General features: G+C 31.7%; 8 protein-coding genes across 8 annotated transcripts; 1 reads left to right on the top strand and 7 right to left on the bottom strand.

The window, feature by feature from the left end:
• Positions 1–282: 282 nt before the first annotated feature.
• On the bottom strand, positions 283–1,154 carry BX663DRAFT_560695 (profilin; the record flags this gene model as incomplete). The annotated part of the gene is made up of 4 exons (XM_051531903.1): positions 975–1,154; positions 762–896; positions 527–658; positions 283–309 (listed from the first exon to the last, which is right to left on the bottom strand). Exons 1-4 carry the CDS (start codon positions 1,083–1,085, stop codon positions 283–285), a joined length of 405 nt encoding a protein of 134 aa, XP_051383121.1. The 5' UTR covers positions 1,086–1,154.
• A 222-nt stretch (positions 1,155–1,376) lies between these two features.
• BX663DRAFT_507565 (P-loop containing nucleoside triphosphate hydrolase protein) lies at positions 1,377–4,501 on the bottom strand. The gene is made up of 3 exons (XM_051527364.1): positions 3,944–4,501; positions 2,129–3,871; positions 1,377–2,067 (listed from the first exon to the last, which is right to left on the bottom strand). Exons 1-3 carry the CDS (start codon positions 4,446–4,448, stop codon positions 1,397–1,399), a joined length of 2,919 nt encoding a protein of 972 aa, XP_051383120.1. The 5' UTR covers positions 4,449–4,501; the 3' UTR covers positions 1,377–1,396.
• A 3,015-nt stretch (positions 4,502–7,516) lies between these two features.
• On the top strand, positions 7,517–8,311 carry BX663DRAFT_560693 (uncharacterized protein). The gene has a single exon (XM_051531902.1). The coding sequence runs from the start codon at positions 7,641–7,643 to the stop codon at positions 8,244–8,246; it is 606 nt and encodes a 201-aa protein (XP_051383119.1). The 5' UTR covers positions 7,517–7,640; the 3' UTR covers positions 8,247–8,311.
• On the bottom strand, positions 8,312–9,566 carry BX663DRAFT_507559 (RNase P subunit p30-domain-containing protein; the record flags this gene model as incomplete). The annotated part of the gene is made up of 7 exons (XM_051527363.1): positions 9,519–9,566; positions 9,287–9,444; positions 9,135–9,190; positions 8,929–9,039; positions 8,658–8,871; positions 8,467–8,599; positions 8,312–8,400 (listed from the first exon to the last, which is right to left on the bottom strand). Exons 2-7 carry the CDS (start codon positions 9,381–9,383, stop codon positions 8,313–8,315), a joined length of 699 nt encoding a protein of 232 aa, XP_051383118.1. The 5' UTR covers positions 9,384–9,444; positions 9,519–9,566.
• Positions 9,567–10,391: 825 nt separating this feature from the next.
• BX663DRAFT_507557 (GPR1/FUN34/yaaH family-domain-containing protein) lies at positions 10,392–11,512 on the bottom strand. The gene is made up of 2 exons (XM_051527362.1): positions 11,185–11,512; positions 10,392–11,123 (listed from the first exon to the last, which is right to left on the bottom strand). The coding sequence occupies exons 1-2, from the start codon at positions 11,410–11,412 to the stop codon at positions 10,692–10,694; spliced, it is 660 nt and encodes a 219-aa protein (XP_051383117.1). The 5' UTR covers positions 11,413–11,512; the 3' UTR covers positions 10,392–10,691.
• A 2,501-nt stretch (positions 11,513–14,013) lies between these two features.
• On the bottom strand, positions 14,014–14,632 carry BX663DRAFT_507543 (uncharacterized protein; the record flags this gene model as incomplete). Its single annotated transcript, XM_051527361.1, has 2 exons — positions 14,113–14,632; positions 14,014–14,036 (listed from the first exon to the last, which is right to left on the bottom strand). A coding segment is annotated over exon 1 (197 nt), but the record flags the coding sequence as incomplete, so codon positions are not given.
• Positions 14,633–14,737: 105 nt separating this feature from the next.
• On the bottom strand, positions 14,738–15,893 carry BX663DRAFT_551445 (uncharacterized protein; the record flags this gene model as incomplete). Its single annotated transcript, XM_051531283.1, has 4 exons — positions 14,738–14,867; positions 14,939–15,003; positions 15,499–15,753; positions 15,804–15,893. The coding sequence occupies 4 exons, from the start codon at positions 15,891–15,893 to the stop codon at positions 14,738–14,740; spliced, it is 540 nt and encodes a 179-aa protein (XP_051383115.1).
• Positions 15,894–16,925: 1,032 nt separating this feature from the next.
• Positions 16,926–17,144, bottom strand: BX663DRAFT_433943 (uncharacterized protein; the record flags this gene model as incomplete). Its single annotated transcript, XM_051523030.1, has 1 exon — positions 16,926–17,144. A coding segment is annotated over one exon (219 nt), but the record flags the coding sequence as incomplete, so codon positions are not given.
• Between the last annotated feature and the right edge of the window lie 111 nt (positions 17,145–17,255).

Here is a 17,255-nt window from a genome sequence, read left to right as displayed (position 1 = left end):
ACTAACATCGTCTGAATTTGAAGTAGAAATACTGTCTCAATTTTATTAATTAATTTGTTGCCTTTAAAACACTTGCATATTTGAAAAAAAAAAAAGCGTGACAATCTTATCCGGATAGAATGTTCAACTCTTCATAAGACTGGGGGTGGGAGTATTATACATGTATATGTGTATCTATGTCTATATTTATATCCATATAAATGTATCTATGTCTATATTTATACATGTATTTGCATTTGTTGTAACGACAAAGTAGACATTCTATTTGACGCGAACTTTATTCTAAAAGTAACTTTTCAACCATGTCACCTCATTAAAGAAAAAGAAAAAGAAAGAAAAAGAAAAAAAAAAGGATAAAAAGACACGTATTTTTTATTTTTATTTTTTTATTTTCATGTTATTTATATGTGTATATATTGTGATATATAAAGAGGGGGGTGGGGATAAACAATTTTACTATAATAAAAAAAAAATGTTAATGTATGAGATGCTACTTTTCTTTAAAAAAAAAAATAATAATACATACGTATCCAGTGGAAATCAAATAATCAGCTAAACCTTCAACAATCTTGGTGCAGTTACCAGGTTGAATACCTTCTTTATAAGTACCAACCAAGAAAGCTTGATTTGTCTTTACAATACAAACACCATCAGAACCCTAATACATAAATAAAGTAAGTAAGCAAGTTACATATCCTCCCCCTCCCCCCAAAAAAAATAAAATAAAAATTTATCACCCTTTGCTTGCCTTATTTTATTACCTTTTTGCCATAAATAGAACGTTCATCAGCTCTCAAAAGGAGGTACTTGATACCATTAACATGGACACCATTAGCACGAACCTTCTCAGCGTTAGAGAAAGCAGTAACAATCTCTTGAACTTCAGAAGGCTTAACCTAAATAAATAATAGTTTTTTTTTTCTTTGTAAACATTTTTTTTTTCTGAATTGAACTTTTTTTTTTTTTCTCTTTACTTGGAAACCAGCTGATTTAGCCCATTCACCACCATTTAAACCATAAATAGCAGCTTGAGAAACATGACCAGTACCAACAAGGTTGTTATCTACATAAGCTTGCCAAGACATGTTCAGTTATAAAACGAATTGTATATGAATAAATAAATAAATAAAAGAAAAAGAGAAAAAAAAACTTTCGGGCTTCGTCATTTTGGCTCGCCTTTTTCTCGACACAAAAAAAAAAAAAAAATAGTAGCAATTACTTTCTGAGTTTGAATATAAATCACGTGTAGAAAAAGAAAATCCTCGTTTATTAATAATAAAGGTACATAAAATATTAATGTTACAAAAAAAAAAAAAAAAAAAAAAAGACATTCATATATTTATAAATATATTTCAAAATTCTAATATTATTATTATTTTTTTTTTTTTTTTTTTTTTTAGCGACGACGTCCATTACCTTTACGTCCTTTACGACCAGGTTGTGTGGACTTTTCTTTTCTCTTTTCATAAGCAATACGATCTTTACGAATTTGACTTGCATTCTTCAATTCATTCTTAACCGTCTTACGGTTACCAACCTGTCTTTTACCCAAGCCATTCTTTTCAACCGTAGTTTCTGTTTCATTCATCTTTCTCTTCTTCAATTTCTTTTCATAATCATAAGCAAGAGGATCCAGACGTCTACCTTCTTCCATCTTAGTATGAAGATAACGTTTTTTACCCATATTAGCAGCACCAGCCAATTCTTGTTCTCCAATACGAGGTAAGTGAATATGCTTCTTTTTAGCCCATTCATCAAATCGGCCACTCTTATAAGAAGCAGAGATTAACGTACCACTTTCAGTACGAATTAACTTTTTATTATCTGCACCAATACCAGTACCACGAATAAACTTTCTCTTCTTTGAATCCCAACGAAGCATATTTTTATTTTTTCTAATCGCATCTTGATCATCACCTGTCAAATCAAGTTGTGCCTTTGTAGCAAGTTCATTAAAACTACCCTCATTGCTCATAGAATAGCCTCTTTCTGTATTAGCATCTTTTTGTGTATAAGATAAATAATATTCTTCATCTCGAAAGTTTGTCTTTTTTTCTTTCTTTTTGTCTACTTGTTTTATATTTGTGAGTATGTGTTTATCTTATTTTATTTTATTTTTTTTCGTTACCTTCTTTTTTAGAGATTGGTATATTAAATGCTTTTGCTAATTCATCTTCTTCTACATGGCCACCTAAACTTTCGACTACTTTGTTTTCATCACGTACAATCACTGGTTTATTCAGCTTTATTGCCTCTGCCTCTTCTTGTGATTTATGTGCAGAAATAATTTTATCTACCGTCTGACGACGTTCACGCATCATCATCGTAGCCGGTGTCACCTTACGATGACCACGTACACCAAATTCAAAAATAGTTTCAGACGGTCTAAAGCTACTAATGGCGCTAAGCATATTGTTACGTTCAATTTCAACCACACTTGTGTTTTCAGCACTCAACAACAATGGGTGAAGATGATTGAAGGCCTTCTTCTTGATTATGTCCTTAGCACGACTATAACTCTCAGCAGCAGCACGAGGCTTGGTACGATTATAGAGTTTATAGGCATTCATTGCAGTTTTGTAAATACCTTCTAAACCAGCATCTTGATTGACCCTCTCAGTGGCCCATGCTTTATCATCAATGACGGCGTCCTTAGGCATTGTACCCATTACTAATTCGCTTGTGTAATCATATTCTTCCTTTTCTCCACCCAAGACGATGGGACGTGTTAAGAAAAGCTCTAGATCAATAACATAAGGCAATTCGTCATTTGTAACAAGAGAGTAAGCCCAGCCACGACGACCTGCACGAGCAGCACGACCTACACGATGAACAAAGACCTTGGAAGAGCCACAGAAATCATAATTGATGACATTTTCAAGGATAGGGATATCGATACCACGAGCGGCGACATCAGTAACCACTAAAATATTTGTCACGCCATTTCTAAACTTGTTGATCTGAATATTACGAGCCGTTTGATCAAGTGAACCATAGACATAAGAGACTTGATAACCAGCGATCTCTAATAAATTAGCTAAATATTCTACATGATGCTTTGTTGCTGCAAATAGAATCGTTTGATGTTCAGTTTCAGCATGATTCTGTTTCTTTCCCCCCTTTTTTTTGCCGTCTACTGCTTGTTCATGAAGTGTCTTCTTGGGAAGTTGAATGACATTTCTGAGGAGATATAATAAAGCACCTTCTTTTTCATTCTCTTTAACTGAAAAGAATGCCATTTCTAAATCACGAGAAATTTTGGTATCGACATCTAAACGGATCAACGTGGGTTCCTGTAAGCCTGCCTTTGCAAAATCAACTAGCATCTTGGGTAAAGTAGCAGAGAATAATAAGGTTTGACGATTAGGTGGTAAACGAGATAATATTTCATGCAATTGAACAGCAAAACCCATTTCAAAGAGACGATCTGCTTCATCAAAGACAATATATTCGATTGTACGAAGATCAAGGTTCATTTCGACTGACAAATGTAAAAGACGACCCGGTGTAGCAATCAAGATATCTGGATTAGAGGCCATCATTTCAAACTGATCGTCCAAGTTATCACCACCTACAACACATACACTTCGAAGATCCGTATACTTCATTAATTCTTTGCATACCTTTTGTGTCTGAAGGGCTAATTCACGAGAAGGTGACAAGATAAGACCACGAGCACCTGTCTTGGCTGAATGGGTCTTGAGTCGTTCCAACATGGGAATTAAAAATGCAGCTGTTTTACCGGAACCTGTACGGGCCATACCAACTACATCATTACCCTCAAGAATAAGAGGGATACACTTGCGTTGAATTGGGGTTGGTACTTTAAAACCTTTATGCATAATAGCTTTAAAAATAGGATGGCTTAACCCTTTTTTTTTTAAATAAAAGAAAAGAATATAAGATAATGTCATATTAAATAAAAATTTTAAAATTCATTTACCCATCGATTGAAAACCACCCGATTTCTTATTCTTACGATTAGCAGCTATATTTTCAGATGCAATAAATTTCTCATCTTGATCATCATCATCATCACTATCATTTAAAGAAATAGGGGTTTGATTTTTTACTGATGCAATAGGTGCAGCAATAGTTGTAGCAGCAGGTTTCTTACTTTTGAATTTGCCAAACATGTCTAATTCGAGATCGGAATCACCATCGTCACTTTCTGCAACACTTTCTAATTCTGAATCACTAGTATCCATTATACTCTCTGTCACAGTGGAGGGTACGATTTCAAAATCAGAGTCATCATCATCCTCTCCATTCTTGTTTTTCTTCTTTTTATCTTTGTTGTATTTTTTACGCTGATACTCCTGTTTTTTTAATTTAGAATTCGAAACTTCTTTCTTTGATGCTCCTTCATCTTTCTTTTGAGCTGTCTTTTTAGTAACCTTTCCAGTACTAGCTTTTTTTGAATTGGCTAACGATTTTTTTAATGCCATTTTAAAAGATCAATCGTACTTACAAAAAAAAAAATAAGAATGGAATAAAAAAAAAAAAAAAAAAAAAAGTTTAAAAAATGAATAAAAATGGAAATTTTATGTGGCTTGTTTTTTGACATTTTTTATATGCATCAATTTTGAGTAAGAAAAAAAAAAGCGGGGGATAAGGGATCATCGTACAGTAAACTTGAGTCTATTGGGATTTGATTAAATAACATGACTTTATCAAAGTTCAGATAGCTGAAATAACAACAAAATATATAAAATTGTAACGAGAAAGGCTTATTATACTATGTAAGAATGCTTAGCATGCTATAAGTGAATTATATATTATATTATTTTATACAAAAAAAAAAAAGATCATTTATAAGGAATTATAAAAGTCAAGCTGAATTAATAATATGTATTAAATACTCTAGCATTAATCATGTTCAAAAGAAAAAACAAGATTTCAACTCATATTTTAATTGTATAGAATATCTACTGATCCTAAAAGCCTATATTAGTCCGCTTGCCATCAAAAAATATAGGGAAAAGAATAATCCTATCACGATAATTGTTATAAATATGAAGAGACAAGCAAGATGAGAATAGGCAAAGTATATCGATTGTTTTTTTTTTATCTTTCTACTACAAAATAAAATCACATTCATGAATCGATTGATAACCCTATATAAATAGGTGCGCTCCTATATATCACATTCGCGTTTCTTAAACCTACATGTATCTTTTTGAAGGGGTTAATGTTGCCTGTGTTTGACAATGAGACAAGGCCAAGAAATAAATTTCCAACAGCCTGGTTCCAACGTTATATACAGATAATTTATCTCTATGATGGTTGCATGCATACCGAATAGTAATAAATACTTGAAGAAGCAATATATCGAAATCTAGACCACATTGCCAGGTATAAAAATAGTTTATTATTGTTATACAATAAGCCTAGTAAGAGGAAGAATTGAACCCGAAGAATCATCTTTCTATTTATAGGTTATGACTATGCAGCCATTATAACATATTTTTAGACGTTAATAAAAAGGAAACATGACTTTTTTTTTTCTTCTTCTTCTTTCAATACTAATATATGATGAGTGATAATAGTTATATTGTCAAACATAATATTAGAGTAAAAGTGACATGAAGAGAACCCATCTTTTAAGTTTTGATTATTATTTTTCCCTCTAGAAGAAGAGCCAACTGACGCCCGCAGTTGATGTTTCTTTTTTGTATCTCAAAATGACTTTTTTTTTTCCCCTCCGCCCATTCATCTTGCTACACTATTTTCACAAATTATTCGTGCACCTTCAGGAAAAAAATCTGTGCAGTTTAAAAATAAAAATTGATTTAGGCTCAGGAATAAACTTCGGCCATTAAAAGGAAATAGTTTCGTGCAATTAAAGAAAAAAATTTCGCGCAGTATCAGGAGCCTTTCTTTCTCACTTTATATTCAATTCAGTATGGACTCTTTTATTCACGAAGACGGAAAAGGAAACATGTTAGATGACCAGGGAAATGAAGTTTTTACGATTGATATGGAAGTGGATGATGAAACTTATCCGCTTGAAAATGTAACGGATTTGAACCAGTACTTCGACGTAAAGCCACCTGAGAGAATGGAACATGAAAAAGAAGAGAAGCTGTCTGAGGAGTCCAATACTAATGACCAAACATCTGAAAAGGGCAAGAGAACCTACAGACGCTACAAACCTGAAGATAAGGAGCGATTTTTTTTTCTTATTTATGAGAAAAACATGGGCATAAGAGAAGCAGCTAGAGCCCTTAAAATGCCAGAGACCACTGCTCAAAGTTGGTACAAAAAAGAAAGCCAGAATCCAGAGGAAGTGATTGAAAGAAAAAAGGGTAGTGGCAGACCTGTGGGAAGACCACCTATCTTGAAAGAAGAGCATGAACAATTCTTGAAAGAGCTTATTGATGATAAGTCAAGTTTAGTTTTGGAGGAGATGATGGACAATTTGACAAGCAAGTTTGAGGACCTATCTATTTCAAAAACTGCTCTTTACAACTTTGTGACCAAAAAGTGCAGAATTAGTTTGAAGAAAGCACACTTCCACTCAGTAGAGCGAAACAGCCCTGAAAAAATTCAGGAGAGACATGATTGGGTAGTAAGATGGAATGAAACAGACCTTGATTTCACGAGTAACTGCGTCTTTATTGACGAGGCAGCTTTCCATATCAACATGAAGCGCTCTGTAGCATGGTCAAAAAAAGGAAGCCGTGCTGTTGTAGTTGTACTCAAGACAAAAGCCAAAACAACAACTATTTTGGGTGCTATCTCTCCTTATGGTGTAGTAAACATCAAAGTAAGAAGACCAAGAGCACCTGTCCCTTTGAAGAAGAGAAAGACAGCAGGTAGTACTCAGGCTACTGGAAATACCAAAGGCGGAACTGTCACTGGGCACTACTTCAATTTCATTACAAGTACCCTTGATATTTTGGATCAGCATGAGCAATTTAAGGACAATTACATTGTTATGGACAATGCTCCTATTCACAAGCATGCTGATATCAGAAAATACATTGAGCAACGCGGCTACGGCTGTGTTTATCTTCCAGCTTACTCCCCTGAGCTCAACCCAATTGAACAATTTTGGTCAGTATGTAAAAGCAAGCTTAAAAGAGAAGAGCTTTTGCAGGAAGAGACATTGTCGTCTAGAATTGGGGATGCATGCAACAGAATCCTTTTGAGTGATCTTCAAGGATTCTGCAGATACTCAGCTGCTAAATTCGAAGACTGTTTGAACTGTAAGCCAATGTAGTTTTCTTGTTTTTTTTTCGTGCACTTCATGCAATAATAAATCATGAATTTTTAAAATTAATTTGAATGAATTTTTTTTCTGAGCCTAAATCAATTTTTATTTTTAAACTACACAAATTTTTTTCCTGAAGGTGCACGAATAATTTGTGAAAATAGTGTATATTTGTGCTTTTAAGGTTAAACTTCTGCATGCATGCATTTGTTGAGACTTGTTATGTATTAGCATTAAAAAAAAATCTCTCTGTCCCATGCTTTAATTTTTTTTTTCGTATTTTCGTATTTTCGTATTTTCGTATTTTCGTATTTTCGTATTTTCGTATTTTCGTATTTTCGTATTTTCGTATTTTCGTATTTTCGTATTTTCGTATTTTCGTATTTTCGTATTTTATTTTAATACATACATTCATACATATATTATGAGTTATCATTATACATCATATTCAGAAACTACGACTACTACTAAATCTGCTGGAGGACGAACACATACAAGAACAACAACAAGAACAACAACTTCTACACCTGAATTAGGAACGAACTCTTCTGTCACTATTCGCGAATTATCAGAAAATGAGCTTTCTGGATTATCATTAGAGACGACACAAAACTATGAAATTGCAGATGATGATAGATTAACTAAATATGACTTTTATGCTCTAATGAATTCTGAAGATGAAGACTCTGATAGTGAATCAGAATCTGATGTAGAATATCATTGGTTTCCTTCTTTATTGAGAAACTCGATTATTCAATTTTTGGACGATAAAGAGCAGGAAACATACATGGATGATGATACATATGATAATAAAGTAGAAATTGAGGAGAATGATGAAGATAGTTTATATGATAAATCAGAAGAAGACGACGACGACGACGACGAAGAAGAAGAAGAAGAAAATGAGGATGATACACATTATAAAAGTCTTAATAGAAAGAGACAATATTGTTATCATTTAAAGAAGCATCTAAAAAAATCTAGAAAATCTGAACAAGTTCCTGTTGAAGTGTTTCGTATTATTCTTTAACTTATAAAATGTACTTGCGTGTATAAATAAATAAAAAGAAGAAGACAAAAAAAAATTTACATTGTTTTATTGCTTTATTTTGTTTAATAATTGTTGACAATGCTTCTCTGTAGTAAATTTAGCCTTATCATTAGGCAATCCAATTGATTTTGCACTATATAAAAAAGAAAAAATAAGCCTATTTATAAATAAAATTACACATGTATAAAATATCATTTACAAATAGAATATAGATCCTGGAGAACGTATTTCTGATACAATTTCTGCTTCACTTGATATAATCATATTATCACCAAGAGTATATTCATACAACTGTTTTGCAAGTTGTATTGTAAAAGATCTAGATTGATTATCTTTTTTTTTTTTTTTTGTCATTAAATACATGTCTCTATTTTACAATCTTTTATTTACCTCTAATAGCTGGCGCATAGCATAATTCAAAGTAAATCTTTCTTTTCAATGCTTGTTTTATATCAATGGATTTTAACTCGAAGGCTAAGCGTTCATCACAATGAAGCGAGATAATATCAATGTTATAAATATGACATGCATCTTGAAAAACTTTTAAATTATTTGTTCGAAGTGCAATAAGATCAAATTTCTGTCTTAACATCATCAAGTCTTCCTATAAACATTTTGATTATTAGCTTAAATAATATGTATAGGCCATATTATTAATTACATTATGAATAGGCTCATTTGTGTCGATTGTAATTCGTGTATAGATTTTTAAGGAATAGTTGGAGTTAAAACTTGCAGGATTGATTATATTTGTGTCTAATAGTCTGGGTATCTATAATATCATGGTATATATTTATATTTTTTTTACTCTAAGTTTTAGAACTTATAAAGAAAACGATACTGTTTCTTTCTTTCTCTCAAGCTTACATTGTTTTTATTAAATCCTTCCATCTTATAGTTTAAAGCAACTGCACACTCATTCACTATATATAAATAGATATTTGTATATATATATATTTTTTCAGAACGAAAAGAATTAAAAAGAAAAGGAGAGGCAAGTTGAATCAAAAGAATCTTACATTGTGTTAGTTGAGATAATATTAATTTTAGTTTGTCTATTGCTGTACGATCAAGATGACCTGAGCATGGTATATTAAGGTCACAATGTATTTTCATTTCGAGTTGTGTCTTAAAAATATAAATGTATAAAATTGCAGAAAGAAAAAAAATAAAAAAAGTAAAGAAAATAATAAAAAAAAAAAGAAAAACAAGTTGTGGCTTATTATTATTCTTTCTGTTTTCTTTTTTTAGTAACCTGGATTATTATCAGTGGTATTATTATTCAGAAAGAGAGCGAATTTTGAATCTATTTATTCTGCGTACAGAAATAATAAATAAACAAAGCAGAATATGGATTGTCATGTTTGGTTTACAAAATCATTTATAAACAAACAAATAGACTTTTTTTTTTCTAATCATATTAAACTTCTTCTTTTATATGTATCTAATGTATAAGGAGAATGAATATCTTTATATAATACAGGGAAACATGATTTTAGCTTTCTCCTTTTATATAACTTTTTTTTTTCCTTCTCCCTTTCTTCTTCTCCCCTTTGATAAAGCGAATTGTTTATTTTGAGACAGTTTATTTTCTCTTATATTACAAGAGCTATCCTTAAATTAAACGCGCGACTCGAAATCATGACTTTATAATATCTGCATATCAAAGAAACCGTTTATATTAACCTAGTCTATCATCATTAGCTAATAACAATAAACAAAAAGGGAAAGAATCAACTGCATATGTAACGTGATATATGGAACTTATTGAATAATGCATTATTGTTAAGTGTTGGAGAGATGAAATTATGTATTGTTTGTTTGTTTGTTTTTTTTTTCCAACAAAAGATGTATTGACATTTACAAAATATGTATTTTACATAATGTAATTTACTTTCTTTTTAAACACGCATCTATTATCCTATAAAGATAAAGCATGTTCGGGAGGGATCTTTTTATTTTATTTTAAGAATGTGTACTTGAATAACGAAGGTAAACTACACACGAACAATTCCCTTTGTGTATGTGAAAAAAAAATCAATAAAAGAGAGGAGAAAGTTTTCAAATTGATTTGTAAAAAGAAAGGGGGTTAAGGGGAAGATATAAAAAAGACAAGGAGAAAAAAGGAGAGAAAGTTTAGTGTAAAAAAAAAGCTTATTGTATTTTTATAATAGAAATGACAAGCCATGAATAGAATAAAATCATTATTATTTATTAGGGATAAATGAATTATAAAAATTTATTAGAAAGTAAATAAGGGAATAATATTATTAAAAAAAAAATAAAAAAATATTATAATAATAATTAAAGTTCAAAAAGAAAAAAAAAAAACCATCATCATATATAAAATGATTTTTTTTGGTTTTCCTACAAAAGTTTGTAACTATAGAAATAGATTGGTATAAGAAATAAGTATCATTACTTCTAATTGATACGACCAATGGGTAAAGTAAAGTAAGAAGATTGCTTTGTTAATAGACCTGATAAAGCATTATACCAGGCAATAAACGCCGTAACAATACCAAGAGCACCACCAGCAACAGTACAAGGTTCTGATGAATTCAGTTTACCTGCTGTTAACATAATAAAAGTAATAAACAAAAAGAAGAACAAAGAGATAAGACCGACATTAGAACGATGAGAAGCAATCAACATGATACCAGTAAATATAGTCCAACCTAATAAATAATAGCCGACTGATTTAGCATAAAGAGCGTCGTCATTATTATAACTTGATTTCACAGCAGCACCAGGAATGAACATTAAACCAAAAGATAACCAAAATCCACCATAACTAGAAAAGGCAGTTGCACCAAAAGTATTTCCTGTCTTGAACTCCCACATACCAGCTAAAAGCTATTTATATATGTTTATTAAATAAATAAAAAACAAAAAAAAAGGGTTTCTTGTATAATACCTGAACAAGACCACCATAAAAGAAAGCAAGTCCAGTAACGACACCATGAGGACCATCTGGTTTAATACCTGCACCTGCATTATGAAGAGATAAAACAAATGTAGTTAAAGCGAAACCACAAAGACCTAAAGGACCTGGATTAGCAATGGTAGATGTTGCTATAACAGGAGGAGGAGTAGTATGAGCAATTTGATACTTTGATTCAACGTCTTGAATATCAGTAGACATATTTAATAAAAGAAAAAAGAAATTTGAAAATGTGGGGGAATTTGATTTTTCTGAACTTGGAGGGTTTTTATATCCAAATAAAAAATAGAAAAAAAAAAAATAATGCACACAATTGCAATTGGAGGAAATCATGTTACACGAACATAAACTTTGATACCATGGTAGGAGAATTAATCTTATTTCCATATATGGTAAATGTAAAAGAATTTTTTTCTTTTTTAAACTTTTTTTTTTGGGGGGGTAGAGGAGGAGAGGAGAGAGTTGAAAGAGAGGGAGGAATGATGATGATGAGGAGGAGGGGAGATAAGAAAAAAAAAGATGGTCATAATAACAAAGAGACATTTTATTCTGATAATAATAACAATAAAAAATATGAAAAGAAAGAAATGACACAACTTTAAATTTTAATTCGTGTAGCAGTATTATAACTGACAACAATCTTTTTTTTTTCTAGATACGACGAACGCGTTACTATTCGATTTTGCAGTAGTAGTGATCTTCCAGACGGAGATATTTCCAAATTGGGTTCTTCTTCCGACCAATAAGATGTATGAGCATATTACTATTATTTTATTACTACTACTATTATCAATTCATTTCCGTGTGAATAAAGATACAACAATATACAAACAATTTTAACTATGGGAAAAAAAAGCCGAAGAAACCAAAAAAGGACAAAGCGATTAGTTAATGAATACATATAGTATTTTATTTATAATAATATAATGAAAAAAAAAAAAAAATAGAAAAAAATGGAAATAAATAGAATTAGGTTGTCAATATTTCTTTAAGATAACCGCGGCCTTCGTTCTTTAATAATTACTATTATTACTGTTAAAAAAAAAGGTGTAATAAAATGTACAACAACACTTGTGGTACTTTTTGATAATAGATAATAATAATTCGCATCAATGTGAATAATTCTTTTTTTTTTTTTACTACTGTCTACAATGTATAGTAGTACAACAGTCCTTCTTATATGATGTTGTTATGCTTGATAAAAAGAAAATACTATTTATAATTGGGTTCATTATACATATAAAGTACTACCTTCTCTTACTGCAATTCCAAAAGATACTGTATTTGTATAACACTAAACTTTAATTATTGCGTTTACCCCACATTTACATCTTTTGCCAAAATGATGTTGCAAAAAAAAAAAAAAAAAAAAAAAAAAAAAAAAAGCGTTGCGCTTTTGTAAAAGAAAAAAAAAAGAGTGTCGTATGTTTTTAAGAAAGAGTGTCATACTTTTTTTTTTTAAAAAAAAAAAAAAAAGAAAACAGTGTTGCACAATTCAAGAAAAGAGTGTCATACTTTCTCTATAAAAAAAAAGGATGTCGTACTGTATATATAATTGTTTATTAAATAAGACGGCCTGCAAGGCAGTCATCAAAACGTCTAGTAGATTAGCGCGCAAACCCTTCAAAAGATGATTGGGCAACTTGTTTGCCAGTGTCTGCAATTATTTGAGGAATAGTATTTTTTTTTTTTTTTTTTTTTTTTTTTTTTTTTTGAGTGTAAACTTTCTTTTTACACTACTCCTCTTAACAACAGACCATGATTGTTCTATTAGGCTGAGTTCTGGAGGGTAAGGTGGTAGGCAAACGTATTTGTAATCACGCTCTTTGATCATCTCACCATTTATTTTACCTGTATGTATGGACGCATTATCCATGTTAGATGATGTCCCTTTATTTCAGGAAATTTGTCTATCTCAGCAAGAATGTCTTTAATAAAAACTGACATAGTGTTTGGTTACTGTGCCCTATGTTTGTTGCTTCCTACCATCGGCTAGCTTTCTTTTCTATGAAGAAGGCATGGGTTTTCTTAAGCTAAGTTTAATCAAGCTTTTTAGCAGAACTGGCGCTCAAGATAGAAATTGAATTGGCTCTAACCGTAAGTACTTTGACTTTGGCAGTCTCTTTCTTTTGGTACCCAGCTTTGAGTTCTTCTCAGATTTGCATTAAATTCTGACTCATCGATAAAAACATTGTTATTCATATAGTCAACATCCATCTTTTTCTCCTTTTCTCGCTCTTTGCTTTCTCACTTGGATTCTTTCTGGAGTGTTTTTTTTTCCTACCAGCTCCAATGAGACCTTTTTAAGGGGGGAAATCCATAAGTCAGTCATGTAACAGTAAAGCGTTCTTTTCGATATGGTCATGTTCTCAAAGCTGTTATTCATTTGATCCATCAACTGATTTATGATAATCGTGGGATACTTGTAATAGAAGTCATATACTAAATTTTTGGTTCCCTCTACTAATTCTCCTTCAGTTTCAATACTTCTTGGGCGGCCTATAGTCTTGAACAGTGAGTCTAAGTCCTCTTTCCAAGCTTTGTACCATCTATGTACAGTTCTAAGCTGCAACTTGAGCTCTAAGACTATAGCTCTCCCATTGTTTCTAGGATGAACATCGACCAAATGAACAACATAAGCCTTAATCTCGTCACTAATGCAATTGCCTTTTAACGAATTTTGTTTTGTTTTGTTTTGAGCTGTTATTGCTGTAGGAAGTGTAAGTTATTTGAAGTTGAATGGCAAAAGCTTTTAGAACAGTTATAGAAACAAGTATAAACAAAGGGATGATACGATGAAGTGATGGCTAGAAAAGAAAATGATAGTAAATGATACTTATGTCCGTACATAAAGGAAAAAACAACTCAATATACACTCTTTTTTATGCATTACTTTAATAGACTTGATTGTTTTTTTTTCTTAGCCTTTGTATGAGTTAAATATACATTTGGTGACAGTTCTTTTAAAGCACTACCAGTATCATCAATACCACTAGCAATGCTAAAAAAAAAGTCGTTTTCTTTTGCAATCACTCCTGTTAAAATCGTATCCTGTAACTCGATATGATGATTTTTCCAAATGTACAAGTTTTTGAGCATGGCTATGAATGAAGGCAATTGATGTAGATATTCTGGTATGGAAAGGTTGCTGGTGTGTTTGGCTATGTAGATATTATTGATTTTCTTTACAGCAAACATGTAATCACACGGGCCTACGAAGTTTTTTAAATAGTCAACAATCTTATTATTTAGATATATGTCTGTATATATGTGCTAGAAAGCAGTAGGGAATCAACTTACCAGCCTAGTCTATACCAAGTGCATAATCATTTTTAGAATCAGTTCCAGAAAGGAGTAGTTCAAGAAGTTTACTAAGAATGGCTTTGTTCATTCTAATATTTTTTTTTTTTTTTTTTTTTTTTTTTTTTTTTTTTTTTTTTTTTTTTTTTTTTTTTTTTTTTTTACTTGCTGAATTGGGCATTGTTCCTTAGTACCTTTCTTTCGCTTCCATTCGTTAGTTGATAGTTCAATATGTCTTGTTGACAAAGAAAAGATTGTTTCGACGACGGAAGCCTCGACTTAAAGGTATGTTATTTCCATAGATACTTTCATGGTCTTTTGCAATAGACTTGTTAGCTTTACATGATGGTTCGTAACTATAGGGAATAGTCAAGTAAATATGTTTGCTGGAAGTGTTAATAAAAGAACTTTTATGTTATCTACTTACTCTAGCAAGTTCAAATCCAAATCTTTCAGTAAAATAATATAATGTCCAGGATGAATGACACTTTTCTATAGCATATCATTTCTGATTCATTCTCGTTCGGCTTTAATATGATGTCAGCTATAACATTTGCCAGCTTATACAAATGCTTTAATAAGACTTTTTGTTTCTAAAAAAAAAAATTACTTTACTTCTTTTTACTTGTTTCTTTTCTTTTTAAATTAGTACTTTGGATAAATGACTTAAAATGACATACAATTCGATAGATAAGTAACTTACTATGATTTGATTATTCCCGGTGTATATGTAAAAAACTTGGTTAACTCTTTTTGTCCAAAAATATATAAATAAATATTTTATATATTCTAATCAATATCTTTTTTTTTTTCTTCTCAAATAGTTTTATTGTATACTTTGGATCGTTGGCTTTTTGCCTTTTATAATGACTAGTAGCGAATTATATAAAGCACGTAAGTAATGGAGTTAAGGTAAACACAATATAAATGTATCTTTCTAAAGTTTTAATGATAACACCAACTAAACTTTTTTTTTTTTTTTTTTACGCTACTATCGGTTTCAATATTTGTCCACCGTAAAAGAGTCTGTTTGTCAGGGTTGGATAATATACTGGACAATATGGGGTGGAAATAGGTGGTGGTAAATTTGTATTTGCCAATTGATGTTTTGTCCTTGATAGCTTGCAGAGGCATCTCAGTCATGGCTTTGATAATCCCACGAATCACAGAGGAAGCGTGTTCATCCAAGTTGATACAGAGTTGTGATAATAGGGTAGTTGCCTCATCTTTAGATTGAACCTTCTACTCAATTGAATCGACGATACAGGTAACCTTTTGCGCAGATTCCATACGTTATGTCTATATTTTTGTTTATCAATTCTTATACAAAGCTCTGATAAATGAATGTCACTTAATGTTTCCCTGGAGAAGACATCGATCATTTGTTCACTATGCTGGCTAGGGCGTGACAGGAAGATGTGTGATAAAGCGAGGATCTCGTGAATGGATGTTTCAATTTGGAGTAAGTTTGCTCTTGACAATGCCGCTACGTTTTGTTGGAATATTCGAAACAATTCTGCCACATTTGAGTCATTGAACATCCAAGGAACAACTGGTATGGCGTTAATATCTATTAATGGGGAAGTAAAAGCTACTGGTGAAGGTGAATAGGGGATATCGCCTTCTCTCTCTACCGTCGGTGTTCGAAGAGTGGTTATAGGTTATAGGTAAAGGCGTGAATTCTACACTACCAGAGGCAACAGATTATGTATCAACTGCATGCGTCTAGAGCTATTGACTGGAAGTTGGTTATTTGTTCCTTTAATATATTTTCTGCGTAGTCCGAGCAGGACTCTTGTATGTCTAACCGGGCTCTAAGCTGCTTCCTTTCCAACCAATATAGCGTAAAATCACTTATGCGTTTTCAATTGTTGAGGCTTTCCGTTAAGTTGATTTTGTATTGCGGGAGGTAATAAGAAATGATGCTCTGGTATCGATTTATGGTATACTGTTTGTCCAGTAAGTTATGATGCTCAGCAAATGCCTTGCATGTGAGATTATCTTTGTTATCAATACACCATTGGACATCACCCGTGGCGGTCCTTTGTCGGTCTTGTTGTCTGCTTATCAGATCAATGATAAAAATAGTGAAAGAGCTCGAGTGTGGTATGAGCTCTGTTACGTAGTGGTTGAATTTAAACAGTTATTTTATTAAATAGAACCAACTTTATTAAAGTGAGCAATTGAACCTATAGATACAATAGTAGGAAAGTATACCTATTATGTTGGTTTTGGTAATTTAACAATATAAGGTGTTTTACACAAAGAGAGTGGAAAGAGGGGATAAACAAATATAAGTAAAATAATACGATTAAACATTTTTTTTTATTATTATTTTTATAAATTAAAATTTATAAAGCGACTTATGAACACATAATATCTTTGTTATATTGAATTGCCCAGGTCAGTTCAAATTATGTGAAAAAAAAGTATCTAAAAACCCTCTTACGGGGACAAGAGGTAAAAAGGTGAAGGAAAGGAAGAAGAGAAGGTGAGAAAGGAAGGGGAATATTGCTTACAAGTTTAAAGGGACAACCAGTTGAGTCATTTCCTGCCTGGATCAAGAAGTGGAGGGAGGGTAGTTTGTCGTGTAGTAAGTAATCCATTTCCTGTAGAATGGTACACATCACTGGTCAGCGATAGAGCCAGGCAGACACATCCTGAGGATTTTGGTACTTATACTGAGGGAGATGATTTAAAAGAAAGGAAAAGGGGATCTGTTTATTGATCGTGGCAAGAATAAA

The sequence above is a fragment of the Cokeromyces recurvatus genome (genome assembly GCF_025118155.1).
Source record: "Cokeromyces recurvatus strain NRRL 2243 chromosome Unknown BX663scaffold_11, whole genome shotgun sequence".
Classification (NCBI taxonomy): Eukaryota; Fungi; Mucoromycota; class Mucoromycetes; order Mucorales; family Mucoraceae; genus Cokeromyces; species Cokeromyces recurvatus.
This window is presented reverse-complemented; position numbering and strand designations above follow the sequence as displayed.

What these genes read in the sequence shown, in the direction of transcription:
- BX663DRAFT_507557 (XM_051527362.1), bottom strand. Translation starts at nt 11,412, where the DNA reads ATGTCTACTGATATTCAAGACGTTGAATCAAAGTATCAAATTGCTCAT. An exon ending in TTTATGGTGGTCTTGTTCAG is followed by an intron (nt 11,124 to 11,184) that starts GTATTATACAAG and finishes ATATATAAATAG; the next exon opens with CTTTTAGCTGGTATGTGGGA.
- BX663DRAFT_507565 (XM_051527364.1), bottom strand. Translation starts at nt 4,448, where the DNA reads ATGGCATTAAAAAAATCGTTAGCCAATTCAAAAAAAGCTAGTACTGGA. An exon ending in GGGTGGTTTTCAATCGATGG is followed by an intron (nt 3,872 to 3,943) that starts GTAAATGAATTT and finishes TAAAAAAAAAAG; the next exon opens with GGTTAAGCCATCCTATTTTT. An exon ending in ACCAATCTCTAAAAAAGAAG is followed by an intron (nt 2,068 to 2,128) that starts GTAACGAAAAAA and finishes TAAAACAAGTAG; the next exon opens with ACAAAAAGAAAGAAAAAAAG.
- BX663DRAFT_560693 (XM_051531902.1), top strand. Translation starts at nt 7,641, where the DNA reads ATGAGTTATCATTATACATCATATTCAGAAACTACGACTACTACTAAA.